Genomic DNA, 27,674 nt, shown 5'->3' with positions numbered 1-27,674 from the left:
CTCTTGGAAATGGACCTGTTGGATTAATTTATGTTGCAGGCGAGGGGCAATTAATTCCATTTAAACTGCCGTCGTAAATCAATCGGGGACAATCGCGGCGGGCCAATTGATGTGGGTTCATTCCCGCCCGTGTGTGTTAAGTGAGACCGCACGATTGAGCGAGGCGAGACCATAGATGCGGCCAGCGTCAGATCGAATTCTATTAATGACAACATGAACAATCACATAACTAGCTATTAGGTAGCCCGCGCGCGCGACGGAACGTACACCAACGAGTCAGGTGTACAGCCTTACAAGTTGCATTGCTGAGGGTCATCCCGGAACATTTCCATTTGGAAGCACTAAGAGAGTTGTAATTAATTAGTTTACAGCTATAATGAACAGCAACATTTTTTGTTGTCCATGTCCCACTAATTTCTGCCTGAAAATGAATACAAAGAGGCCAATAATATAATAATCTTTGATCTAATCGAAAGTGTTTTATGTATGTTTTATATGGCATCGACTAAAATTATTAAATCACCCTCACGACGGGATTTGTCAGTGTTTCATAGTTTATTATTTTATTGAGTTACGTTTAAAATGACAGTAGCTTGATAGCTTGATAGCGTTTGATAATTAATTACAAAACCATTACGTCGCGCTAAGTTGGCTAAGTGACGGTGGAACGAATTTGAAAAACCACTTTTGTCACATGATGCGGATGGAAATTTCTGTCGCGCGCACCTAACTACGGCATAATATACATTTACGATTCTTGTGCAAGGCAGAGGAGGAGAATGTCCGGCAGGTATAGATGAGCAGCGTGTGTAAGCGGCGCATTCATTATCTGGTAATGGTGAGGCCCTCGGCAAGGTTACCCGCCTCTCGTATATATATACCAGTCCAAGCGTGTAATAGCACTAAAAATGAGTATTATTATTTTTATTTGTCGCCGAGTAATGAGCTAGATTGTACACACACGAGTGACGCGTGGCAGCCGGAATTAGGCAAACCACCGAAGAGTATAAAACGGAAATTTGTGCTTGTATATATACACACGCGTCGTAAGGGATATTGCTTTATTTCGACACTCGCGCAGGACGTTTGCGAGTTTTGATTACAAATTAGTTGAGCGCGTCTTAATTTTCTCGCTCGAGCGCTTCATGCCAAAGAGCAATCCTAAAGTTGTGAGCGCAAAACAGTGGCGAACCGTGCTGGAAATAAAATTGTTGGACGGAATTATGATATTTCCGATACTTCGCATTAGTTCCAAAACAGTTTTAGCAAAAAATGACATTGTTTAAGCCTAATGGAACAGTAATATTTTCCCATTGAAAAGATAAAATTCACTTTTTCCCACCCGCATTGATTGACAGTGTGAGTTGTGAAAATTTTATCTAAATACATGAATGTGTATTTGTTGTATTTTGTTTTGAAATAAGAAAAAAAATCAATAATTTGGTCAAACAAAAATGTCACCAAAAGATGTAATGGCTGGTTTATTTTTGCTCATCATTCTTCATCCAGAGCCAAGCGCATTCGACCGTATTTTAAAATTGACAAGCTGTCTTAGAACCCTTCAAGATGCCACTTCAAGGCCACGTCTACCTGAGATAATCCGCTCTTGCTAAAGGGGTTCTGTCTTTCAATGTAAAAATTTTGCTCTGCAGCTTGCAGCCAAAATGTTTGAGCGGCTATTTTTCAACTTTAGGTTAAACTGCGCTTTGTTCATACCATAGCGAGAATATAAAACATCGGCCTTAGTAGAAGGGCAAGCATTGTGCACAGTCTTTCATGTTGTTACATACAGCCCTCTAAGTTAGAGCGGTGTCGCAAAGAGGCATTCGTCGGGTCTAATTGACCCCCAGAAACCTGGATACAGACCCTGTCAGTGAGAAACACTGTATACTATTAATAAACCACTCATCGAAGAAAATCCATTATAAATTACGATTATTACGTTAATGACACTTGATTCTTGATTTACAAATATTTTACGCAACTTACTTAAAAGACGTCGATTTTTAAGAAAAATTACATTGCTGAGCCATTTGGGGTGACGGAAACTCATGTAAAAGATGCGCAGTGATAATGCAGCATAGAGGAGTTTTTACCTTGTTGGCTTTTGTGTCTGAAAGTCTCTTTTTGACATTTAGTCAGGGTTAGGAAATTATAAGCTGGCCTCAGTACTTTCAACACTACAAGAATCACGTGTCTTGCTCCTGCCACCCGAAAAACTCGTTCTGCGGGTTGAAACCCAACTAAAACAAATTGATGGGACTAAAAAAATCCTATCCTCAATTAATTTCATCCCTTTTCCATCAAATACTACCGATCGGCCGATTGTGACAAGAATCGGGATAAATATTTGATCAAAAGCCTGCCTCCGCCCCTACCCATGTGCTCTTTTCTCTTGAAGCGCGTAATACATGGCTAAAGTTTGAGGCTTTTTGTGAGAGAGTGAGTGTGTCATTATGTTTAAATGTTAATTAACATACATCACGTCAGGCGGGCCGTTTGAAAAGGCGGTCGCATTAATAAGTGTATATAAAGCTGTAGCATTTTCTCGTCGTCAGGCTCGCATGCATGCATAATAATATGGGCACGCGGGGTTGAATGCATTACACACACTATACTTGCCGGCCGCTGCTCGCGGCGGGCTTTGTCACGCGGGCGGGCGGGCATCAATTTTTCACCGAAAGCATTCTGTGCACAGACAGAATTCCCGAGCACCTCGCGTACGCATTAATCTGTCCGGCTCTCTCTCTCTCTCTCTCTCTCTCTCTCTCTCTCTCTCTCTCTCTCTCTCTCTCTCTCTCTTGTCTGCGCTCGGCTGACCTTTTGCGCTACAATTCGAACAAAGTCACTCTACATTGATTATCGTTTTGAGGAAAACTGCTGTTGTTGTGCAGTACACATCGGGAGCTTTTAATTTTCGGTTAGTTGGGAAGCGCGTTAAAGTAATTTTCTCGTATCGTATCTTCGTTTGCTGTTTATGTATCAATTTCCTGACTAGATAGTGCAGAGATAACTTTATACTGACCTCCACGAGTTTGAAAACACCTAATCATCCATGGATTCGTTTTATTTTTCCAATTTAATCAAGCTAGTATCATTCAGTATCTATGTTTTTGTCGACCGGTTTGCAAAAGCACAGATTGCGGAGGAGAAACTGTCTAAGTTCAAAAATGTTTGTTTTTGATCTCATCCAATCAAAGTTAGATTTAAAAATTGTGCGTGGGCTTAGATATCACAAAATATATAAAATATCAGGATGGTTACTAATAATATTGATCATAAAAAACATGATGAACATAGTAAAAAATTACAGTAGCCGATTACTTAAACTCACGAACCAAAATAATGAGCGGACAGGTGCCGTGATTAGTCAATAGATTATTACAAACACTTTCGAAAGTGCACCGTAAGAATTTCTCGCACAACAGAGATTATTTTGATGCAGGGTTTGCAAACTCGTTTATGAAAAGTGCTCCTGCCGAAAGCGGTTCTCGCGGGGGGCGGCTTGAGACATGGATTTAAAATACTGCTTGTATACGTTCCGAAATCCAACTTTGAATTTGTCTTGTAGCTCTATTTTAGTTATTTTTAGTTATTAGAAGAATATGTCTTAAAAACAATCGAGGCAAAATACTAATCACGTATTTTCTTTCCCTGTTGCAGAACTCAATCAGACATAATCTGTCACTGCACAACAAGTTCATGCGCTTGCAAAACGAAGGCACGGGCAAGTCGTCCTGGTGGGTGATCAACCCTGACGCAAAGCCTGGTAAGAATGCGCGCCGGAGGGCCACTTCCATGGAGACCTCCAAGTTCGAGAAGCGCCGCGGCCGCGTCAAGAAGAAGGTGGAGCAGCTGCGCAACGGCCTTGACACCACCCCCAGCCCGAGTTCGAGCGTCTCCGAAGGGGTTGACCAATTTCCCGAATCGCCGATCACACTCCCTTTCGCCCTGAGCCCTGCTGAGCTGAGGCCGCGCGCCTCGTCCAACGCGTCCTCCTGCGGTCGCCTCTCGCCCATCCGCTCGCACGAGTCCGACTCTCAGGTTTCGTGGAGCCCCCAGAACAATGGTGAGTTTTTCTTCTTTTCCGTCTCTTTTTTACTATTTCTACCTGAATCAAACTTTTTATAAAGTAGAATTTACAAAAATATAGCTCCGTCTCTAAAACTTGCCTCACTCGCCAGAAGCATCTAGAAATATTTCCCAACTGACTGTTGGATTGATCTAATAATTATTAAATCAAGGTATTTTTTATCGATTACGAATGAGAAATTTATTCGCATCAGGTTTCCAGCAGGTTGTAAAAACTAATCGTGTCATGTGTAAATCGTTTCAATTTTGTATTGAAGTTGTTTAAGGATGGATTTTATTATCATAGGTATTTCACAACTAACTGCTGTTCAGGAAAAGTGGTCCTATTTATTGCTTAAAGCAAGTAAGAAACGGGAATTATTTTGACTGCTTTGAAGTTCCGTTCTTTCAAAAACTCTACAGTTTGTTCTCTATTTTGTCAAAAATGGCTATAAATCTCGCAATAAAAAGTCGGATGTTCATGAAAATTAAAAACACTGCTCTGTCTTTCAGGCATTATTTTTAATTTTTAATAATTGTTTTGTAAAATTGTCTCCCTATCCATTTATTAGACAAATAACAACAACAATTTTAAACAATTTGAAGCTTCTCAGAAAAAAATCGGTCAAACCTTGCACGTTTGTTCAGGTGAAGTCGTGCCATACGACGGCAGATACGGCCCTGAACAGTTGGCGGGCAACCTGGCTGAAGGGATGAAACTGTCGAGCGACATTTACTTGGGCCCACCGCAGCAGCCGCTCGCACAGCAATCGCTCATCCAGCAACCACTCATGCCGCAACCGCACATTCAGCAACCAACATATCAACCACCGCCGCCCTACGACTACAACAGACACTACCCTGGGTGCCTCATAAACAGTCACCAACTCTGTACCTGCAGCAATTTTAGCATAAAAAAAGAGGTAAGTTCCATGCACTAGATTTTGTAATAATTCGTTTCTTGGAGTTTTTAATCCAAACAAAAATGATTTCAATCGTCAGTTAATCAGGGTCACATGTTTTAAAGTAATCTGTGCCAAGATTTATTTTTCTATAGTTCGACGTCATAATCTATTTAATTATATTCGAATGAAAACCATCATCCCACATACATGGCCTAGTAACAACTGAGTTCAAAACAGGATCCTCAAAAATTCTCCAGCCCTTTGTTGTGTGTCACAAACAGCAATTATTTATGGCATGAAGCGGATTAAAATAAGGCGCAAAAGAATAAGAAAGACGACAAGCTGTATTTAAAAGGGGGCGGCAGCCCTTGTGCTGTTTTCTAGTGTTACCATCTGGAAGGTGAAAATCGCAAACAAAAAGTGTTGTTTTGAGCGGCCACTTTGACACCCTTTTGAAAGCAACTAAATAATGCCACTTGGTTGTTAAGCAATCTTTATATGGCCAATTGTACTTTAAGGGATGAGGGAATAATCCCGCTATTTTTCACCCAAGAGGGACTTTCTTTTTAATATGTTGTTAAGATGAGCTGTTTTCCAAGATTTTAACACATTCATTCTCCCCCAACTCAACAGTTTCCTAGAATCAGTAATTTATGCTGTTGGTTTATGACTCAGAAAAAGGATTTTTAAAAGCCCTTTAAAAGCCATTGTTAATTAGACCAAAAATTAGAAAACCGTTTATTCACAGTTTGATTAAAGGATATACATTTTTTTCCGATTTTAAAAAGCCGAGCGTGGCAGTCCGAATTTCAATAGCCTGCAGGTTTTAAATTCTTCAAAGCCTGTGTGATTATGTGTTTCGCAAAAAGCCCTTCACCGAGAGGAGTGAAAAAAGAACTCGTAACACAGGCAGCAGAAAAGTTGGCAAAGGTGCATCAAGCATAGCGGAGAACGAGGAAGGATTGCGATGAAGAAATTCGAGGCCGGTCACCTTGGTGGTCAGTGGCGGTGGGATTTATCTGGCGACGGCTTCACGACTCGCACAAGGCACACGACACACAGCGTGCCATATGCACCTTTGCCTAGGCGAAGTAATAGAGTGAGAGAGAGAGAGAGAGAGAGAGAGAGAGAGAGCGCAGAGCTAGGAGCGAGCTGCACTCGAGGGCCGACCTTGTCCCGAATTTACGGCAAGGAAATGCACTTCGTACCTGGCCTTGCTCGTTCGCTCTCGCACGCTCGCTCCAACTCGCACATATATGCACCTGATGAGAAAGGTGAAAATTGTTGAGCTGCTCGATTAGTGGCTACACGCTAAATTGGATGCCTGAGCTCGATTAGAGCCCGAGGCAACAGCCACCTGAATTCGCTTCTCGTTTATTTGTGTGCTCTCCAATTATCGAAAACTGGTGTTGCAGAATATCTTACTCACGAAAAAATGTGTAAATTAACAGCTGACTTAACTAATTTCACTCGCTCTATTAATCAATTAAATTAAAAAGTCATATAGATGCTCTGCACAACAACTCATCTGCAGTTCATTATTATTAAAGGAGAGTGAGCTGCTTGTTAGGAGCTGGGACATTTAAAAGCCAAGTTTGTTTGTAGCCTGCCGATTTTTGTCCCCTCCAGATTATTAGTAGCTGATTCAGTAAGGGTATTCCTTTTAATGTTTGAATGCTTGGAAAAAACAACGAGCAAATTGCTTTTTATAAGACAGATTATGGTGAATCTTTTTACAAATAATTAACAACTCATAAACATCCATTAAAACTCTCCTTGTTTGGGAGTTTGATTTAAATTTAAATCAATTTATTGTGAGCAAATGAAATGAATAAAAGTTCCAAAATTGAAATACATAGCAAACAAAATTTTAATAATAATGCTGGAAAGAAAAGGTTATACTAGGATAACGCCGTTGTTATGAAAATAATGCAACATCCCTCTAAGGATATAGACGCTAAACATGGGGCAAAGTTTCTCTGCTGGCAATAACAAACAGATTCAAACCCTAGTTAAACCTAAATCAAATCTTAACTACTAGTGAAAAAGTTCACATCCGATTATGCGCACCTTGTTTGGTTCTGTGGCGTGTTGAGTGTGTCAATCGATGCTAACTTTGCAGTGAAAGGTTAAAGCTTTCCTAGATATCGTTGTTGATTTATTGATTCCTTTTATTCTGCTTTGATTTATGAAATGGAATTTTCAATTATTGTGTTAATTAATTTATCAGTTGTTGAATGGAAAAGGTCGACCATAAGAATGGCAAGCAAATTTATTCCTTGCTAGCAGCGATTGATTTTTTCATACAATTAATAGGCGAGCAACCAACAAAATCCAAATTCCTATATACAAACATTCGCTGTAAACATTTGACAGGCAAGCAAACAGTGCGCGTGTTTATTTTTACCTTTTGTTTGACGAGTCTTGCTTCCATTCCATATCCACAATTAGAAATCAGTGAGCGGGAAAAATGGTGGTTACTGCGTCTAATTTTCTTTCCGACGTGCTGAGCACCCACACGCGGCTCTGCCTGTATAGCGAGTACATATATATTCAATAAAGCGGGAGGCGGAATTATCGCCCCCAAAGTTGTCACCTCGGATAAAGTGTCAGCGAGAGCAGGCAATCTTTTGCGTCTAGACCACCCTTATACACTCGCCTGCAAGGGTACTCCGTCGTGTCGATCTTCACTCGTTTTTGCTAGGCACGAGGAAAGGCTTGTTAAAATGATACATCATAAGAAATTACTCTTGACTCAGGGAGCACGTCGTCGGCCTGCTCCCCTTTTATCAAACGCCGGTCGTGGACCTGCGCGAGGCTTTCTTCGCAAATTCGGCCGGCTAACGATAAACAAACACGTCGGCTCCGCGTTTCAAAAAGGAGTTGACAAATATGTGGAGTAGTACTGTGTATCGCAAATAGGCCGGCTCAAGGGAGTTCAGTGAAAAGACGAGCGCAAAATGCCCAATCTGCGGTGTTTGTCTTTCATGAATGTGTATTTACACGTAATTCGCTAAATTTTTCTCAAACGCGCGCATTGCGAAAAAAAATTTGTCTGTGAGAGGCAGCTATCTGAATTTGCTTACTGAACTAACTAAATTGCTTACTTTGGCCACTTCTTTATTCGCAAACTAAATAACTCAGGTGCAAATCCATGCCTTCGTTTCCGCTATAGTTGTGAAATTCATGGAGTAAATACATATAATCAGGTTCTTTATGTTGCGAGTGGTATACATACACAGTCGAAAAATTGAAAATTGCTCCAAAAATGCTTATGCAAATTTAGATTAAATGCGGCGATGGTCATTTTTTTAATTATATTTTATTTCTATAATTTTTTTCAGAGTTAAAAAGAGCTCGTGATTAATGAAATTATATGGTTTTGTATCTCTCAAGTTGGGTACATATTGTCTACAGCCAACGATGACAGCCACATACGTGCCGCCCCAGGCTGAGGTGCCGCACGTGGAGGCAGCTGTTCAGCAGCAGCAGCAGCAGCAGCAGCACCTACTGCCCAACGACTTTATCAACATGGACACTGGCGACAACGATTGCCAGATGAGTAACATGATGAGCCAGCTGATGGGCGCGCTCAACTCAAGTGACCAGACCATGCTGGACGGGCTCAAGATCGACACGACCGGGTTCCAGGTAAGCGTCGAGGACGTGCTCGACCACGAGATCAAAATGGAGGGCAGCGTCGAGTTCAGCTTCCCCGTGCACCACAGCCCCGTGCACAATGTCCCCATGCACCACCACCACCACCACCATGTTCACCAGCAGCTCGACGTGCAGGCCCAACCCAATCAGCCCCCTGTCAGCAGCGGACACTCCTGGGTGCACTGAACAGGTATGTGCATTTGCAGATTTTCTTTTGTTTTAAAACACCCTCCGTCAAGACTGAATTCGCGCAAAGGGAAAACTTTTTCGTTCAGTTAGGGAATAAGAAAGACAAAAAATGGTTGATTATTCAAATAAAATATGTACATATTTTCCTCAACTAAACAAATTTCAAATCTTCAAATTAAGGTGTTAATACCACTTTGCAGGTATAGCAAAGCGGAAAACAATGGGAAATCGCAAAGTATCGAATATTTACCAGGTGCCATTTAGAACATGGCAGTGTATTTTACTACAAACTAAAATTACTATAATCCCAAGCTACCTGATAAAAGAAACAAAATTTTAATTAAATCGTACGCCGGTGGTGTCCAATAAATGGAGATTAATAATATTAAAATTCAAATAAAAAAGTTAATTGCAATGACGGATATTTTAAAGTTCTTCAATTTCTTGCCCACTCATAACTCAACAACCCTTTTTCACGGCTCAACGATTTTACCACTAAACAAGACACACATGATTTATTTAAAGCCGTGAAGACAATTCCTAAACTCTCGTTAGAAGTTCAATGAACCGCATCATTAGAAGGAAGGAACACAATTTGTTGCTCATTAACCATGCATTGACCGCTTCTCTCGTCTTTAATCCAATCTCAGCCGCCGCCTCACATCAAATCTGCGCTAAGGAAGCTTTCAGAAGGGGTCGAGACTCCTTAAAATTCATGTTCGCGCGCCCCCTCTTGTTCTCTTCGCGCCATCCGTCCAAGCATTTAGTCTTATGTCAATGCAAATTGATGTGCGGTGTAATGTGGTTGACAGGCGGTTCCGCGAAATGTATGCAGGGTGCGTCGGCGCATTCACCCCCGCCCGTCCTCCTGCCCGCCAGACAGCCTAATCGAATTATCAAATTTGAAAAATCAGCAGAACGCGAACGGCTCGAGTGTCAGAGGCATGAACGCCACTTCGCCTTTGACGCCGCTTGTTGTTTTCTATGTGTGTGCGAAATTCAACAGTGATTTTCATTTTGGCTTTATTAACCAAAGTGGTATTTTTCTGACTGCAAAGTTATTTTGCACGTGTCATTTTATTGCAAATCTAGAGCCGCAGACAAGCTGGTACCACAGAGTTACAAAGTCAAACTCCACTATATAAAGAAACATTGCCGTTCCTACGTGTCTTTTTACAAGGCTCAATTTAAATATAAGAAATAGCAGCTCTTGAAAAATCAAAAAATCTCAATCTTCAAAGATGGTGTTTTTCCGTTCTTTAAATTTACCATGGATGTCTTTATTTCCAAAAGTGCTGATCTTAAAATGATTATTTTTTATATTATTTTGTAAATCTTTATACTTTAAAGCATTTTATTTTCCAATTAAAAAATGGAATTATTAAACTCTAAAAAAATCAAACCCAACAACATACATCAGCTGTGATATTAGTAGTTAAATTTTCTTTCGACTTTATTTTGTAAGATCATCAGACTGGATTTTTATCAGAAAATATAAATAATAAATTATTTGCTGTAAAACAATGATAAAAATATTCGCCAGTTTACGAACCCTCTGCATTTCAACCTTGGTCGCTGAATTTAATTGGAAATGAAGATCAAGTGTTGTCTTTTCTCTTTGATTTGCGGTGATTGTGTTGGAAAAATTGTAAACACGATGACGCGCGCTCATCCAGATCAAAAGAGGCGCGGGCTTGAATAATTTTTCTCTCACACACACAGGCGCATATTATCAAAATCTATCATGTTATTCTCGTGTTCCTTCACACTTGACGTCGGGGTGAAATAATAATTTTCTATTTGAATGGGTGTTTACAACTTTTTCCCGATTGCTCTGCTCTCGCTAAAAGGGTGTCCGCCGCCGCCGGTTAAGATTAATTGTCGCGGAAGAGGCTGCAGAGCGCGCGTCTCATCATCATTATCCACTTGTCAGCCTCCGCCGTCGCCACGCGGCATTCTCATGCCACGCACGGAATATTTTATGTATTTTTATTAATAAAACCAAGCCGCTTACCGAAGTGACAGCCGCTCTCTGAACACTAATTTATGCACGAGTGTCGCAGCCACCGCGTGCGCGCACAAAAAGAGCTGTAAAAGCTAAGCGCGGCCCGCTGACACCCTTGCAGTCTTTTTGACACGCACTTTTCCTCGTTTCTTATCGCAGCATTAGGCGTTTTGTCACCAAATATTCCGACAATAACACTACTGTCTGGAATGACCTTCAATTCTACACGGCTGAAGATTTGCAAATCAATTTTAACGTTGGGTTTCTTCAAATTCAAGGAAAAGCTAATTTCCTGTCCCCCAATAATCAGTGGAAATTGGACGAATTAGGCTGTCTGAATATTTAACTTTTAATTTTTTATTCGTCTAGTTCCAGAACTTACATGTATTCAAACAAAGGAATTTCTTAAATCCATCAACGTCCCGATTTTCTGCAAAACAAATTTTTGTTTATCTACCGCTTTTAAGGAAAAAATTTAACTCCCATATTATCATTTATAATCCAGCTTTCCTCAGTTCGTAATTCACATTTTGTTAGATAGTAGCTATTTGGGCCATGTAACTGAAATAGTTCCAAGCACACGTGGAGATGCGTTTCCAAACGCAAAAGCATTGTGTGTTTCACCATTTGAATCCCCGCTGGGCTGAAGCGACTGAGAGAAGCGCACGCGATTTTCTATTTTTTCCCATCACGAATGCGAATGCTCGATCGTTTCCGAACCCAAAACTAACTAATACAAAGAGGCATCGCCCGCGATTAACGCACACAATCCTTGGCGCTGCATTTTGTTAATAAGGATATTATTTTCTCTTTTTTTTGGCTGCAGTGCAGCAGCGGCAGCCGATGCAGTGTCAACACGCAGCCTTGGCCCACTAATTTTGGCCGCTCGGCTGGCTGCACAATGCACTCTCTAGAGCTGCATACTCAAAATCGAAACACGTGGGATCGAGACTTGCGAAGGGCAACACGCGCGCGCGCGAAAGAATTAAAAGCGCCGGCCCGGCGAATGCCTAATTATTGCTCGTCAAGCAGTTGGCCTGCGAACGAGATTCGTGCTAATCACGCTTCTTATTAAGGCTTAATGGCGGTACTCGCCTTGAAATGCACCGGCTTCCTCCTTGCCTCGCATTGGCTCGATGAGCAAATAATTAATTCGGTACGCAGAAGGAATTTTTTCGCAGTCTAAATGAGAAAAAACTTAAGTGAAAAATCATATTTTCAAATGGTGAACACTGTCTCCCTGCTATGGAAACCATATTTTTACAAACAAGGAGTTTCGTCGGTTGGTTGATCTCGAGGAATTGAATCGAAATGTTATACAATTAAAAAAATTGTTAAATGCTGTCAATTTTCCATTGGCCCTTCTTTTAATTTGTAATTTATTAAAAATAATTAACTGCGTAAAAATCGTTCATTGAGGCTATCAATTCAAATTTCCAAATTCCATATTGTACACAAGACTTTGTATCAGGCACATTTTGAATTTATTCTTTGGCCAAAAAAGGAAAGCTTTCAAGATTCTGATTTTTGTTCTTATTATAGAACCGTTTTTCCAAAATGTGTACATTTACGTGGTAAATAGCACCTGCATCCACCAGCGGCCAGCAGTGAATTTTGAATTTCATCCCCCATCTGGGGCCACAGGGTAAACGCGACTGCCTTTTCCCGTCAGCGTCGGTTTGGCTGCATCCATTTAGCGTATATACATACATAGGCTCCGGTGCTTGCTGCGCGGGTAATTCCATTATGGGCAAACTTACTTGCTAGCCGGGGCCGAAGATTTACGAAGAAGAATGTGCCCGTTTTCACGGAGGCAGAAGCGTGGGAACTTTGGCCGAGCGGCGGCAGCGGCGCGGGGGTTAAGGGCCGTGGAGAATTTAGTAGAGTGCATACTTTTAATTTTGAGTTCTCTTTGGGGGTTTCAAACCGTTGACAAAAAAAAATCCAACTAGGGCTTTGTGTCATAAAGAATTGAAACTCCGGATATAATTCCACTCGGAGGATCATATTTGGATTCCTGGATTCCTTTTTCGTTTGCTGTGACCGAAACCACTATAATGCGGCATTATATTGTATATATCACTAAAATCTTTCCGAACAAGATAACCATCTAAATTTTTAAGAAAAATTCTTGTCGAATCCATATAATTTTCGTGTTTGCTAAACGCGTTATCAGTTCAACCCTCGGTCTTGTCCTTCCTTCAACAATGACCATTCTTGCGATACATTGTCAATAATTCCCGATCATTGCATGCGCTCTTTTATTTCTACCGACTGCACAATCCTTTTCACAACAAATAATGGCCAGTAGATGGCCCTATTCATGTGATATAATTCCAATTATTGCTGGGTCGCCAGCTTATAAGTTTCCTGATTGAACTGTCAATCATGGAACACACCTGAATTTACCCAATATTCCTTAAAAGAATTCTCCCGCTGGTACATCCATAGTTGTTTCACCACCCCTCTCGGTCCAGTCCGGCAAGGCGGCGGCGGCGGCGGCGTCGTGATAGAGATAGACGTTTGTGAAGAAGCGTATTTTTTCCAGCGGCACCACCGGCTTATTTACTCACACGTGTTAGTCTGCCGAGCATGTCCACGTGTGTCTTATCTCGCGGATTAATTAAGTGTGCATTTTGCCACAGCGATTCGTCACGAGAGCCGCCGCCGGATTTATGATGCCGGCCGCCGACTTTTATGCGTTTTACTGCTGCCTCGCTAGCCGTATTTATTGTGCGTAGAAATAAGTAAGGAGGGCTGCAAGGGGTATTGAGCCGGGGAGAGACGGCCCCGCCGATTGTGTAATAAAGTATGGCCAAAGTTGGAGAAAAATGTAGCGCGCACAAGGCTTTTTTTGCTATCTCTCTCTTTCGCTCGAGGACTGCTGGTGCGGATTTATGATCGCCGACCAATTCTGATAATGAAAGGCGAAACGTGGCGACGGCAACAGCGAAGAAATTGTGTGCGTGAAAGCAAACGCACACTATTCTAATTGGCCTCACTCAACAAAAACAGTATTTTTTATATTTTACTATTAAATTTTTCTCTAAAAGTATATGATGTCCATAATGACTTGAATCGACTTATATTTATTTAATTATTATTGTCATAGGTCAAGCCATCATAACATTTAAAATTAAATTAAAAGGGGCATTCAGAACTGTTGTGAAATTACTGCAAAAACGTTATAATTTTCTCGCCTCACTCTTCATAAAAGATTTGACGCGAAATTTTGTGGGAATTAGTCCTCTATAAATTCTATAATTCGAAATACATTTGTCTAAATTTAAAAATTCAATTTGGCTTCACTAGGAAATCCCATCTGTCGTTGCCAGAGTTTATTATTATAAAGGGAATAGGTGTCTGCTGCATTAGGAAGATGTTCTCTAGTTTATACTTCGCATATTAAAAAAACACATTTAAATAAAAAGAATTGTTTCTCGTAATTCTTCATTTTCCAGATGACTTTTTGCCATTAGAATTCATTTTTTCTGACTGCATTTGCTTCGATCAGAATCCGACGGGCGCACTCGAACCGGCAAAGGGCAACAGCTTAATTTTCTATTAGCAAAAGTGCCTGTGCCGGTTGGTGGGTTGGGGGAGGCGCAGCGTTAAGAAAAGTAGTACTCTTGCTGCTAGCTTTCACAAAAGCATACATAATGGTTATATGCATGTAGCCGCCGACGCCGGCCGCCAGATATACACTCCACGCAGGCGAGCGAACGTATACATAATGTGGAGAAATATGAAAGGGATGCTGCCGCCGCCGCCGCCACTGAGAAAGAGAACTAGAGGAGTGAGCGAGGGATGTTTGCAAGATGACTGGGCAAAAATGCTATCTCTCCCGTAGGTCTCTTCTTCTTCGCAGCAGCAGTAGCGATTGTGCCCTCTCTCTTCTCCTTTTTTTCCAGGAGGGTGGCGGGGGCGAATTTTGAATTATATTAGGGGGGCACACGTCTGATACTCTCTCTCCGAGAGTCGGGCCCATCCGTGAATGGTTTACGGCGCCTGTACACAGGAGGCGCCGGCGCCAACCTTTGGATGCGTCCGCCACCCCCACCCACGCGAGATGCTCTTTCGGTATGGGCACGCTGCCAATTTTCGCCAAAAACGCACGCGGCCGGCACCCACGCCAGGTTCGGACTGGCGTTTCGATTTCTTTTTCCCTGTACTTTCATTGCTTTCCTCTACATGTAAAACGGGGTAGGGATTTTATATATAAAAGCACATTTTTAAAATGAGGCAGTTTTTACTAAACTCAATTTCCCGCGATTTTCAACAAATCTGTTATAACAAGGTGCTAGTTAGGATTACTTTATATTTATAGTTTCCATATAGGAAGCATGGCATTCCTGAGACATTAGATTTTCATGAAGCAAAACTTAATAACATAATATACAGATTAGTATTTTATACTCAATGATAGGCGCGTTATTCGATTCCACGCTAAGAAAATGACATTTTCCTCTCTGAAAACGCAGGAGAACCTTTTTAATCGAAGCGATCCTTATATTCAACCGACTGAGTGATTGGCAGTTGAATAATATTGCGTTTTTCGGACAATGTGACATTGTTAGAAAAGGGTACATCCTTTTAACAGGTGCAACAGGAAATCAGAAGAATCAAAGGAATGTAAACAGAAAGAAGGAAGAAAATCTCTCGCTTTGGGTAGATCTTATAGTTAAGGGGAAGTATCTGCGCGTCATTCTTGTGCGCGTTTGTGAGCTATTGTATAAATATAGGCATGTCATCCCTTATTTTAGGAGCTGTCATTCGTCAATTATTATCCCTTGACCAGTTCCACTTTCAATAGAATTCTTCGAATTTTTGTGTGGTCTTGGGATGAAGTTTAAGACCGAATTGGTGGACAAAACCAGAGCGAAACATGAGTGAGTAAACTCATTTTTACCCAACAAAGAGGACACATGTATATACATATGTATAAATTCCATTTATCTCGAAAATTTATCCTCGAGTTGGTTTTTGGTGCGTACAAAATTGAAACTGGACAGTCCGTCAGTCCGTGCCTGAAACTCTACACAGAACTGGCTCACTTATCCCCACAATAAAATAATTCGAAAAGAAGTCACTGGCTGATTCTACCGAGGCAGATTATCAGGGCGGATTTTTATACGGCGTCGGTTGTGCGGGGGCGGCGGGGGAAGCACGCGGGCTTGGAAATCTATGCTAATTTGCGGTGCAGTCGTAAAAGCAAAAGGAAAGTTGTACGGAATAACTGTCAGTGAGCTGGAGCTGGATGATGTGCACACTATGTGCGTGGAGTGGAGTGGAGCGAGCGAGCGAGTGACTCAATTTTTCAGCAGCCCGGAGCCGCGGCAGCACTTTAACTACATCGATTCGTGTGATGGGCAAATATAGAGCTAGGACGCCGACGGCTGCTGTGTATTTTTATTTTATCGTCTAGACTAATTTTTGAGCCCGCTTCCTTTATTTTCCACCCAAAAATCTTCGCCGCGCGGCTTCCGACTTTCTTTCTATGCAAATCGCCCACGACTGATTCAAATTTAATGCAAACGCAACTGGAGGAAGGAAAAAAGCGCGCGGAATGTCCACGCAGTTTCTCTTTTTGTGCCCGCTTGCATGGGGAGACTTTTTATGTTTTGGCAAAGGTTGCGAAATGCGTGCATAAAAATGAGAGAATGGAGTCGTTGAAGAGGAGGATGGGAAATTTTAAAAAAATAAAAATCTTTGCCTTTACATGCAAATGGAGTAATCGGTGATTTGGTTTCTTCTGTTTCAGAATACTTTCTTCGACGCCCCTTTTTCATTTCTTCACAAAAAGACAACCTGTGCATCTGAGGAAGGCCGATACTCCACGCTATAGCTTGCAAATACGAAGAATGATTTCACCGAATTTGCCGCGAAAGACAAGCAATTTGCCTCTGTGAAGCGAGGACAATTTTCATTCTCACTCGTTTGGTGCGCCGATCGAAAGTGCGAACACGCCGTTCCCAAAAACAGCAGCAGCGGATTTTATAATTATATAAAATAGAATTGAGATAACAGTGCAATGCCGGCTCATTCGCCGCTGCGGTTGATATATAAATACACTATATTTTAGGTTCGGAACAGCACATAGTTGTTGTTTAGTGTCGCCTTTTCATAATTACTTGTTAACGTCATTGTTGGTGCCTCTGTGACACGTCTCGGGCCCAAGCTGCACTGATTTCGGATGTTTTCCGACCGACTAAACGAAACGATTCGGCGGTGTCTGTCCGAAAAGTGAAAGTTCCACTCCGACCGCCGACAGCATCATTGGCGGTTGACGTTCACATACTCTTTTATCGTTCGCAAGTGCTTGCTCACGAGGATGAATGTGTCGGTCGGGGATCGGGGATGACCCACCCGGGCGTGTCGCAGGCTTGCTCTAAGAGAGTGTATTTTAGTGTTTAAACTGTTAAGATCGCCAATTAATCGTTCGGTACAGTGTGAATATTAAAGTTCAAGATGTTGACAGAATGTTTTTTATGGAGATATTTAATACACACAACACACACATGTAATTATACTACCTCATATTCGAAACAGAAACACAATTATGATATATTATAATATGCGCATCGGTATAAATTCTCGCGTCGTGCAGAATACGCATATAGGTGGTCAGTGTTTACACCAGAAACCAGTTCAATCCGTACTGTAAGCATGCAGTAGGAGCCATCGGCGTAATTTTAGTTGTATAGTTATAATTTCTTTTACATATATATGTGGATTGATTGAATATTGAAGCACACATGCGCGTACGACTGTTTTTATTTCCTTGGGTTATTGCAATCGTGTGCGGCGTAGAAGTTAAGATAGGCAATGCATTAAGAAATGGAAAAACTATTAGGCGAGAATTAATTGCAACCTATACTATACAGATTCGCATACACTTTGAAAATTTTTAAACATTGAAAAATGTAAAATTGGTTATTGGGACATTTTTAAAATTTATGTATCAAACTTTTTTAACTATTACACAAAGGAAAATAAAAAAGCGCCAAAAAAATCCGTAGGTTTAGATTTACTCAATTATTTTAGGTCATGATGATGCAAATTCATTTTAATGTGCAATGAAAGCTCGATTTAGCTGATTCAACACAACCAAACAAAATCATCGTGTACAAATTTTGTGTCGCAGTTACTAATTTTATCAGTGACTCCAGCTACAACCACAGTTGTGTCTAATCATATGAATGTGCCATAAAATATATACACTGAGGAGAGCAAAGCGCACGTGTATCGAGAGTGAGTTTTATTTTATTGTAAATTTACACACATATTATGCTTTGATCATAAGCAATTGAGAGAATACAATGCGGATTATTCGTTCCTGTCAATTTTAAGAGCACGAATGAATGCGAGTGTCATCGTTATTTATACGTGTCTGCAAAGCAAGGTTATGTACATATACATATATTTTAGGTGAGACTATGCGATGAACGATTCCTTATAAAAGCAGCAAAGTGCATGAATGAGAAGATCTGTATTTCGTGTCAATGCTGAAATATTCACTGCTGGGAAATTAGTGGCGCAGTTGTAAAACGGCCCAAATTTTTCGTTAAATTTCAAATGTTCTCGTGATTTGCCAAAGAATGTATAGGAAACATGTTACGCTATGCAAAATCATTTGTGTCTACAACAGTTTCAAGGCAAAAAGAAATGCATATGAGGCGGGAATTTGTTGTAACACTAATTTAGCCCTAAGACGTGACAGAGTGAACACGAGAAAATGTGCCCAGATGTAAATGAAAGGATTCATCAGAATTACTTATTGTAAACAAAGAATAAAAGCGTTGGATATGATTAAGAAATAAAAAATAAAAATAATTGTTGCATTTTACTTTCTTTTGAACCTCGTAAAAATTAAGTTTTACAGATCATAAAAAATCTTTCAGAATCGGATCATTTGAAACTATATTATTGCAGTCTTAAACTTTTAATGACTGGAAACTTTTGTGTGTCTTCCGCACTCTTGACGTACTGAAAGAAAATCAGAAAGATCATCACGTTAATAAAATTTTTGATTAAAACTCCCTTACTATTCCTCAAGATAAAACAAACAGAGATGAGTTGATCAATGCGTGGGAGTAAAGGGCAAGAGAGTGAGCTTTACGTAGCTCTCAAAGAAATAAATACAATATTAGAATAATTACTTCTAAAGCAAAATTAGGCGCGTATGGCACATTAATAAAATCAAAACCTTTTCATAACGAGTTTTTAATTGTCAAGCGATAATCAACGCAACAAAATGATTGCTCATATTTAAAATTAATAAAATGATTAACAACAAGAATTCAGAAAAGGGTAGTAAATTTTTGCGTGCCGCCACTAGAATTGAGCAAACTCTCGTGTTCCGAGGTGCTTCCGGCGAGGGCGCCAGCTGCTGCGCAACCACCCGTGACTGGAGAAAAAACACCCTCCCCACCCAGAACCACCCTCGCACATTCCACTGTTTAAACGGGGGCGGCAGTTTTTTATTTGGAGGAAAACTTTGTTCTCATGCTGCTTAAGTCAACCTGCCGAGTTTGTTCTGCAACTTCGTTGATGTAATCAATTTGGAAAAGAAATCGAAGGAGGTATATATTTTTCCCGTTTTTTCGTCCGACAACTATTTTAATAATTACTGACGGCTGGTGTGTAGGGAAATTATGTTGAGCTCAATGAGGATGGACGACGACGACCTTTACAGCGGCTACGGGGCTTCGTCCCCCTACGACCCCCAGTACCAAGATGAAATTCTGCACCGAATGATCACTGGCAGCGGACAAGGACAAAAGCAGCAGGCGATCGTCATGCCAATGCGCCTTGGCACTGGGGTATATGCAGATTTGTTTTATAGTTAGTTTCATACTGTCATTTTAGTTTATTAATTTTTTAAACGGGCCAAAAAGGTTCAAAATTTCAAAACGTTTCCCGCACAGTTTCCTAAATTCCAGTAGAATTATCAAAAGATATTTTTCGTGCGCTGTTAAAATTTAAAAGCACTTCTGAGAGCATTTTTTACATGAAATCTTTATGTTATACCTTCATTCCGTAGATAAAAATGTTGAAACAGTTCAATTTCCGGCGTCTCATTTTATCTTTCAAAAAAATTTCACAAGAGGAAAGCAAGAAAATTTAAGCTCAACTGAAATTTTATTTTTGAAATCTAAAATAAAACATCTGCTTCTGATCTAATTATATTGGCTTAAATACAAAGTATCGCGAGGGAAGCAGCCTGTTGTTGAAGTCATCGTTGGCCAGTAGAAAACTGACGACGGCCTCTTCGGGGACGGCGGCGAGGCCAATGACGGCCGTGCGCGGGGCCGGGTACACGTCGGGCAAAAAAGAGTTTCACCCGTTCAACCAGGCCACTGCCGGCCCGTCACCGGCGACGAAGGAAGAAGTGTTAGTTTACTTATCAAATTTATGGGCCACTTTTGGTAAAATAAATGCATATTTAGATCCGCTGAGGAGAAGCTAAAGAAAATGGAAACGAAAATACTGCATTTGGTAGAGAGCTGCTTCGAAATTCAAAAGACCGATCGGCGCCTGGCTCTCGAGAAGGCGAAAGAGGCTTCGTCCAAGGAGCGGACCTTGGCCAGAATGCAAGAGCAGACGGGCTTCACTGAGAATCGAAATGTTGACCTAACCTTCTCAGTAAGTACTAGAAAAATCTAGCCTTATTAATTCAAAATCTTCGACAAATATACAATTTTGTATTTTAATATGTTGAATTTAATTGCTGGACATTTTCCTCAAAGCTAACAACTTTTTTAATAAGCTTTATAAATTTATTCTTAATTAATTCATTCAAATTTTAGACTATGACCTTTGAAATTAAATAATATTTTAATAAATCGATTCGTTCAAATTTAATCATTTGCAGCTCTATGATGATTTTATTATTGGGTTCACCCTTTTAAATCTCTGATAGATACATAAATCGTTATTGGAAATTTATATAAACTTTTACAAAATAAAATTGGATTTAAAAAATGTTTTTTAAATCAATAATCTCGCGATGGCGCAGGTGTTGTTCAATTTGGCCCAGCAGTACGAGTCGTGCGGCCTATTGCAAGAGGCACTAAACGTGTACCAAGCGATCACGAAAAATCGCCTCTTCAGCAATGCCAGCCGCCTCAAGATCAACATGGGCAACATCCACGCCAAGCTGGGCCAGTACCAGCGGGCGGTGAAGCTGTACAGGATGGCCCTGGACCAGGTGCCGAGCGCCCACAAGGACCTCCGACTGAAGATAATGCATAACATCGGACTGCTCTTCGTGAAAATGGGCCAGTACCAGGATGCATGCATGAGTTTCGAGTTTATTATGCAGGAGAAGCCGAATTTCAAAGCCGGTTTGATCAGCCGCCGTCAAAGATTCCGCAAGAATTAATTATTCCTCTGCAGGTTTGCACATGGTGATTTGCTACATGGTTGTGAAAGACATTGAAAAGCTCCGTCGCAGTTTCCGCTTGCTGCTTGAAGTGAATTTAGACATTGATGATGAGGAGAAATACGCGGCGTCTCATGTATTGAATTGAATTAAAATATCTCTTTATAGTTAAATTACATTATTTTAACTTTAACTTAGGATGAAATCGGGTCTAATTTGTATTTGGAGGCGATTCGAAATGATGAGCTGCGCAAAACCGAGCGAGAAATGCAGCAAGAGGCAGAAAAAAGCATCTTATCTGCAGTCAAGCTGGTTGCCAGGGTAGCGGACGATGGGTTTAACTGGTGAGACGTGCAAATTGGAATAATTTTTCCCCACTTTAAAAATGGGGAACGGGAAATCGTAACATACGGAATTTCAGTCACCTGCCAAGAAGTGTCTATTAAAGTAATAGTAACAATTAAATATCTGCAACATGCACACAATTGTACACAAAAAGAAAAACTAATCCTAAATAAAACAATTTTCTTATTTTAACGCCAAACAGTTTACAAATTTGTATCAACACAGGTGCATCGAGACGCTGAAGATTTCGAACTACAGTAACTTGGCAGGGGAGCTGGAGGTGAACCAGGCAAATTTGTTTCTGCGCCAAAGGGACATTCCGTCGGCTGTGGCTAGCTTCACAGCTCTGACCGAGTCTCCAAAGACGGCGAGCGCGGCTGCCACGAACCTCTCCTTCATCGCCTATTTGGTAATGCCGATCGGCAGTCAACCCCTTAAAATTTTACAAGTTATGCAACCGGGTTAGCTTGAGTGACCAGATGATTGCATAATTCTTATGATATAAATTAATTATTTAGGCTTCAATTGATCCGTATATTTATATTATTTTTGACTTGGAGGGAAATCGGCAGTCCTTTCCAGCCTGTTTCTTTCACACCACACAGATAAAAAAAGTTAATACTTTGCAACAGGCCAAAATATAGTTTTTTCCCGATAAGTCAATTTTAGAATGAAAGTTAAATTAATTAAAATTATTTTTCCAGCAAGGAGACGTTGCAGGGGCAGAGGAATGGGCCGAAAAGGCGCGACAGGCCGACTCGTACAACGCGGACGCTTTCGTGAACCTTGGTTCGTGCGCGTTTGCCCACGGCGAGTTCGACAAGGCACGCTCCTTCTTCATGTGCGCCCTCGAGAATGACCCGTCGTGTTTCTGTGCACTCTTTAACCTTGGTAAGCCGCGAAAGGTTACCGGCTCTTTAGGCCATCCACGCCCTTCACTTTCATTTGGTGCACCGAAATGCAATTTCGCCCGCTGCGCCGCTTTTTATTGCCTGCGTGCGTGCATTTTCACCTAGTTGGCCTTGACTGCATTTTTAGCTGTCAGCTAGTTTGACATAGCGACTGCGTGGCCCCGTTTTTTGGGACCGAGGATTATGACTTGGACTCGCTGTGATAAAATTTTAGCGTGTTGCGCAAGAAAGTGCCGGGGAAATATTTTTACTCAAAGGGTTGCACTTTTAAACTTTTCAGTTTAATTAAACATTTTGCTCCATTATTTTTACGTTGAATGTTGCTCTTTAATTAACATGTGTAGTATATTTTATTTTTTACTTATTTTAGGACTGACTCACAAACGGCAAGGCAGCTTGGAGGATGCTTTGGAGAGCTTCCTCAAGCTGCACAGTATTGTAGGGCCAGAGCCGCAGGTTTTATATCACATAGCCAACCTCCAGGAGTTGCTTGGGGATTTTGAGCAGGCCAACGAGTGGTACCAGCAACTTCTGGGCTACGTCCCCACAGACCCCGGTATCCTCCAGAAGGTCGGAGACCTGCACGTTAGCGACAGACAACAGGCATTCCAATATTACTTTGACGTGAGTTAAAATTCACCAACAAAGCCAATAAAACCTGATGAATAATTTGCTTGATAAAATGTTTACAAAATTGAAAAAAGGATTGCTCGGAAATAATCCATTTAGAGGCAAAAGGAAACTTAACATAAAGTTATTAAATTGTTATGAATTTGGAGTGATATTTAAATATTTAAGAGATATGTAGTTCAATGCTTTTAAAAATGAAAGAAAAAAGAAATAAATACACACGAAGGTAATTTTATACAATTTAAATTAACAAGATTGCTCAGCTCTGCGATTTACTCTAATAGCTGCTAGTGAAATTTTCCTAGGTTCAATTTAGTGTCAATTTTTTCCTCTCGAAATTTCGCTGAAGCTATATCCATCCTGAGTAAATACGAACAGATTTTAATTTAAATTTTGTACTTATAAATAAAAACAAATATGTTTTGAAAGCCCGGCTAATGTCCGCTTTTTAATTTAGGAGGGTTTGTTTTAAATATTACATGCCGCCAAAACGAAATAAGTATTTTCATAGGTACAGTTCATGGCCAGCTATCAACAAAATCAATAATGTCCAGAGAATTATTGGTTGAGGCCCTATTGGGGGCTTTTTCGTTTTCTGAACTTTTTAAAAGTAAAGCCTGACCCCATCCATATAGCATCTGATTGATCATGATTTTAAAATAATGTATTTTTATCAATTTTAATAAATTTATTATTCTATTTTATTCATTTTTATGGATATAGTCGAGCAGATTTTTGCCAAGCAGCCTGAGCTCAATCGAGTGGCTGGGGGCGTACTACGCTGAGATGCAGGTGCCAGAAAAAGCTGTTCAGCATTACGAAAGAGCCGCCCTGGCGCAACCGACTGAGCCTCGGTGGCCTCTGTTAATTGCCTCATGTCTACGGCGCAGCGGCAACCACCAGGAGGCCCTGCGCCACTATCAAGCTGTGCTGCAAAAGTTCCCTGATAATCTTGAGTGTGAGTCATGCCAGCAAAATTAGCTAATTTTGTACTAAGCTGTTTTACCCTTCAGGTCTGCGCTTCCTGATAAGAATTTGCACCGATCTTGGGATGAAGACCGAGTCTGCTGAGTATGCAAAAGCGCTGAAGAAAGCAGAGAAGGCGAGAATGGTCAAAGAGCGGATTGACAGCAGCAGACCGGGTATTCAATTTAAAAAATAATTCATTAAGAAGCTTGTAGCAAGATCACTTAGATTTGAATGCACTGATGAACTGTACATGTGAAGCCCCTCTTTTGATATTTGCAGTAAAGCCGATGACAATTAAACAATATAACTGTACTATTAATAACTATAATTATGTCTTTCATACATTTTGTCAGTAGCTCATTTAAATTCAAGTCCCTCAAAAAAGTAATTAAGCTATTAATTTTATCTAATTGTAAGACGTTTTCAAAATATTTAATATCTTTTTGATTTTAATTTGCTCTTCGAGATGTAGGTTCAAGGAAGAGTGTTGGCTCTTCTAGAGGAAATTCTGCTGCCAGTTTGGCCGGCTTTGGCGAATATCAAAATAAAATGGGCATGCAGCCGACGACAAGCAGTCACAATAATAATGTCCTCCCGGACTATTCCTGTGAGTGAAATGCCTTATTTAACAATAATCAACCAAATGAGTTAATTTATTAGTTTCAGACAAAACAGCAGTTGGCGTGAGACCGCAAACCTCTGGCAGAAACATAGCAGATGACATTCTCGACGAAGACATTGAGAATGACTTGATGCCAGTGTAAAGTTTTGAAATTTTTATCAATTTTCAAAGTGTGATATACAATATAATAATCAAACATTGTATAATTATTTCTATTTGGTCCTGCTTACCGATCAGTCTTTTTTAACTAGCAATTGTGTCAATAATTGTTAATATATATTTAAAAAGGCAAACTTAAGTGAACTAGTTTTGCTCCCTTGTTCCCTTGTCCTCTTGCTCCTGCAAAATATTCCAGACGTGCTGGACAATCAGGTTGATGGCGACCGTGTTTTCGCCACCCCTCGGAATGATCACATCCGCGTATTTCATGGTCGGCAGGCAAAACTCTTCAAATGCAGGTTTCACAAATCTAAAACAACTCAGTTGCATGTTTGCTTGTTGGAATTTAATCAGCCTGCGTACCTCGTGTATTGGTTAATGACTGTGTCTAAGTCCCTTTTGCGCTCTTTAATGTCTCGAATCACTCTCCGGGCTAGTCTTGTATCTGCGTCTGTGTCCACGAAGAGTTTCAGCTGGAAGAGATTCCGCAGCTCTGGGTAGTAGAAGATTAGAATGCCTTCCACCAGGATCACGTCAGAAGGGTTTATGGATGTCATCCCACTCACTGGAAAATTATAAATTGTTTAGACCGCCCAATTTTTTAACTCAAGACATAAATTGATGTGCCAAAAGATTATCTTCAAATTTTTTGAAAGATCTCGGCTACTATGCATTTTATTTTGAATTATGTTCCAAAAGAGATTATACTTCCGTGGTGTTGTTTGGTACTTTCATTGCAAACTTGAGCCATTGAAGGATTAATGATGAACAAAAATTTAAAATTACTGATTATATTCAAATAAAGAAAACATATTTGCTCTCTTTTAAAATGGATAGAATTTGGTTTGGAAATTAAATTTCATTTTTTTTAGTTCAAAGTAAGGGCACAATATCTTAGTGGATAAAAAGAGGAAGGGCGAGGCCAGCTCTGTTCATCTGACCACTAATTTTCCAAGGATTTACATTTTCGATGATTTTTTTTGTTTCACATTTACATAATTTATTTACCTGAATGCTTGGTATAATCGTACTCGGGTATAAAACAGCTCTTCCCCTCCAACAGACTAGTTAGGGTCCTCAGCATGAGTTCATTGTCAAAGGCATCAGGATGGTCAAAGTTAAAATTGCCCTTTCTGGCTTTCGCCAGGTCAGCCTCGCCAAGCTCCCGGTAAAAACTGTCCTGGCAAATGCAAGTGATATGCTTCTCGGCAGTCTCCTCGGCCAGCCGCTCCATGATCCGAGAGCAGACAGTCGTCTTGCCGGACGCCGTCCCGCCAGACACGCCGATGAGGACGGGACGCCTGAAAGCGGAACGGTCGCCGCCGCCTCCACGCCCATTCTTCGGCCCCACGTGCATCATATCTGTGAAGCCAATGCAGCTGTTAAATCTCATGATATCACTGTTCAAACACAGGTTTGATGAGGGCTCGTTGTTAAAGTGACTAATTACGCAGGACGGAATGAAAATGACGAGTATTTGAGCAGTCCTAATGAGCCGAAATCGGGATTGGGCCATGATCCGAGAGATTAACTTAATTGTGTTACTCGAACCGATTCTGTTATCTTCAAGGCTGCAGAGCTGGACGGGAGGGTGCAAAGGTCCTTATCATTTCGCGAAATCCTGCGCACACATTTATTTTACATTGGTTTCTGGTTTGTTTACTTCCTCTCACAGAGATACAGATTGATCAGCGTTGCCAACAGCACAGGGAAGCAAAAATGACGGAGTTGTGAGTTGTTAATCTGTTTTTAATATTTTGCTTGGAAATTATTTTAATCTGTCCGTTTTTTCTGTTTTAGTTTTAGAGCATAACTCCGGTACATGTTCAAAACTTAAAATAATTTTGTGAGTTTTTACGTTGGCAATAAACGGATATCGCGAGGCAATTTTTGGATTGCTGCGCACTCACCATAGTAAAAAAGCTGAAGAGGACGAGGTGGGGAAAATGATCTATAATAGCGGCCATAATAATTATAGAAGATGCGCCTTACTTTCAACTGCGAACTATAGTTGATGCGATTGCACGGTGAACTCTCGCAGGTGCTTAATGACATGACATTTTTTAGTTCAGATTTTAGTCAGTATTTTTGCATATTTTTATATTTTGCTTCTTTTACGTCAACGCTATATGGAAGCCTTTTTTAGCCCAAAAAATGATTAAAGGCAAAACCAAACAGGCAATTCGGCTGAATTTTCACGGAGGGAATTATCGAAGATTTAAAAGTAGTTGTTGTTATATAACACAGCGAGTAATTTAAGTCGTTATACGTTTCTATATAGGCACAAACAATAAACATCAACATCGTTATAATTCCATATTAAAATCCGTATAATCTATAGGCAATAATATAATATTCACTAACAAAGCCACTAATTATCTAATAATTATTTTTCAGATAATTAAAAATAATTATTGTCTATGCGGCAAAGATAATATATGGAAGTAGCTAATATACTATACTCACTTGAACTATTTTTTTAAAGTAGCGAAATTCCTGGGAGTCTGGAAATGCAACGAACTTTATGTTATCGACTCACGAAATAATCACCTGCAGTCGCTGGTCAAAAAAGAATGCAAAACCTGTATTCTCTTCTGGCAAAAAAAACTAACTAACGCGCGCGCTCTCTGTATTTTAAAAGGAAAGATATTACGGCGTCTCGCAAACTCATAATAATCAGGCAAGACCGGCAAAACAATATTATGCCACTCTTCAAAATCCTATTTTACAATATTTTTATGCTTCAGAGAAGTGTATTAGATAAAAATCGATGAAAACAGTGGAAAATTGGAAATAATATTATCGTAGCAATCACTTTTTGTTA

The 27,674-nt window shown here is 40.4% G+C and overlaps 3 protein-coding genes across 5 annotated transcripts in view; 2 read left to right on the top strand and 1 right to left on the bottom strand.

The window, feature by feature from the left end:
* LOC135944869 (forkhead box protein O-like) overlaps positions 1 to 18,663 on the top strand; it is a 55,216-nt gene extending 36,553 nt beyond the window's left edge. The window contains exons 2-6 of one of the 2 annotated variants that reach the window (XM_065492076.1): positions 3,664 to 4,069; positions 4,720 to 4,994; positions 8,394 to 8,693; positions 8,724 to 8,826; positions 16,592 to 18,663. In XM_065492076.1, the coding sequence (XP_065348148.1) occupies positions 3,664 to 4,069; positions 4,720 to 4,994; positions 8,394 to 8,693; positions 8,724 to 8,822 (1,080 nt within the window). In that variant the 3' untranslated portion in view covers positions 8,823 to 8,826; positions 16,592 to 18,663. Of the gene's footprint in view, positions 1 to 3,663; positions 4,070 to 4,719; positions 4,995 to 8,372; positions 8,694 to 8,723; positions 8,827 to 16,591 lie in introns of both variants that reach the window. The other variant, XM_065492075.1, reaches the window with a different exon arrangement.
* Positions 18,664 to 19,155: 492 nt separating this feature from the next.
* nompB (intraflagellar transport protein 88-like protein nompB) lies at positions 19,156 to 24,987 on the top strand. 2 transcript variants are annotated; one of them, XM_065494118.1, is made up of 14 exons: positions 19,156 to 19,412; positions 19,478 to 19,652; positions 20,036 to 20,223; positions 20,280 to 20,475; positions 20,849 to 21,176; positions 21,229 to 21,350; positions 21,413 to 21,558; positions 21,785 to 21,968; positions 22,264 to 22,450; positions 22,841 to 23,094; positions 23,824 to 24,058; positions 24,114 to 24,242; positions 24,536 to 24,676; positions 24,730 to 24,987. In XM_065494118.1, the coding sequence occupies exons 2-14, from the start codon at positions 19,485 to 19,487 to the stop codon at positions 24,831 to 24,833; spliced, it is 2,382 nt and encodes a 793-aa protein (XP_065350190.1). In that variant the 5' UTR covers positions 19,156 to 19,412; positions 19,478 to 19,484; the 3' UTR covers positions 24,834 to 24,987. The 2 variants fall into 2 exon arrangements, with proteins under 2 accessions (XP_065350190.1, XP_065350191.1); XM_065494119.1 differs by having other exon boundaries at positions 19,159 to 19,412; positions 24,542 to 24,676.
* On the bottom strand, positions 24,691 to 26,550 carry LOC135946076 (uridine-cytidine kinase 2-B-like). Its single transcript, XM_065494120.1, has 4 exons — positions 26,402 to 26,550; positions 25,859 to 26,212; positions 25,214 to 25,415; positions 24,691 to 25,160 (listed from the first exon to the last, which is right to left on the bottom strand). The coding sequence occupies exons 2-4, from the start codon at positions 26,208 to 26,210 to the stop codon at positions 24,995 to 24,997; spliced, it is 720 nt and encodes a 239-aa protein (XP_065350192.1). The 5' UTR covers positions 26,211 to 26,212; positions 26,402 to 26,550; the 3' UTR covers positions 24,691 to 24,994.
* Between the last annotated feature and the right edge of the window lie 1,124 nt (positions 26,551 to 27,674).

Source organism: Cloeon dipterum, chromosome X (assembly GCF_949628265.1).
Source record: "Cloeon dipterum chromosome X, ieCloDipt1.1, whole genome shotgun sequence".
In the NCBI taxonomy this organism is placed as follows: Eukaryota; Metazoa; Arthropoda; class Insecta; order Ephemeroptera; family Baetidae; genus Cloeon; species Cloeon dipterum.
The sequence above is the reverse complement of the archived record's forward strand: the minus strand, read 5'-3'. Positions and strand labels throughout refer to the sequence as shown.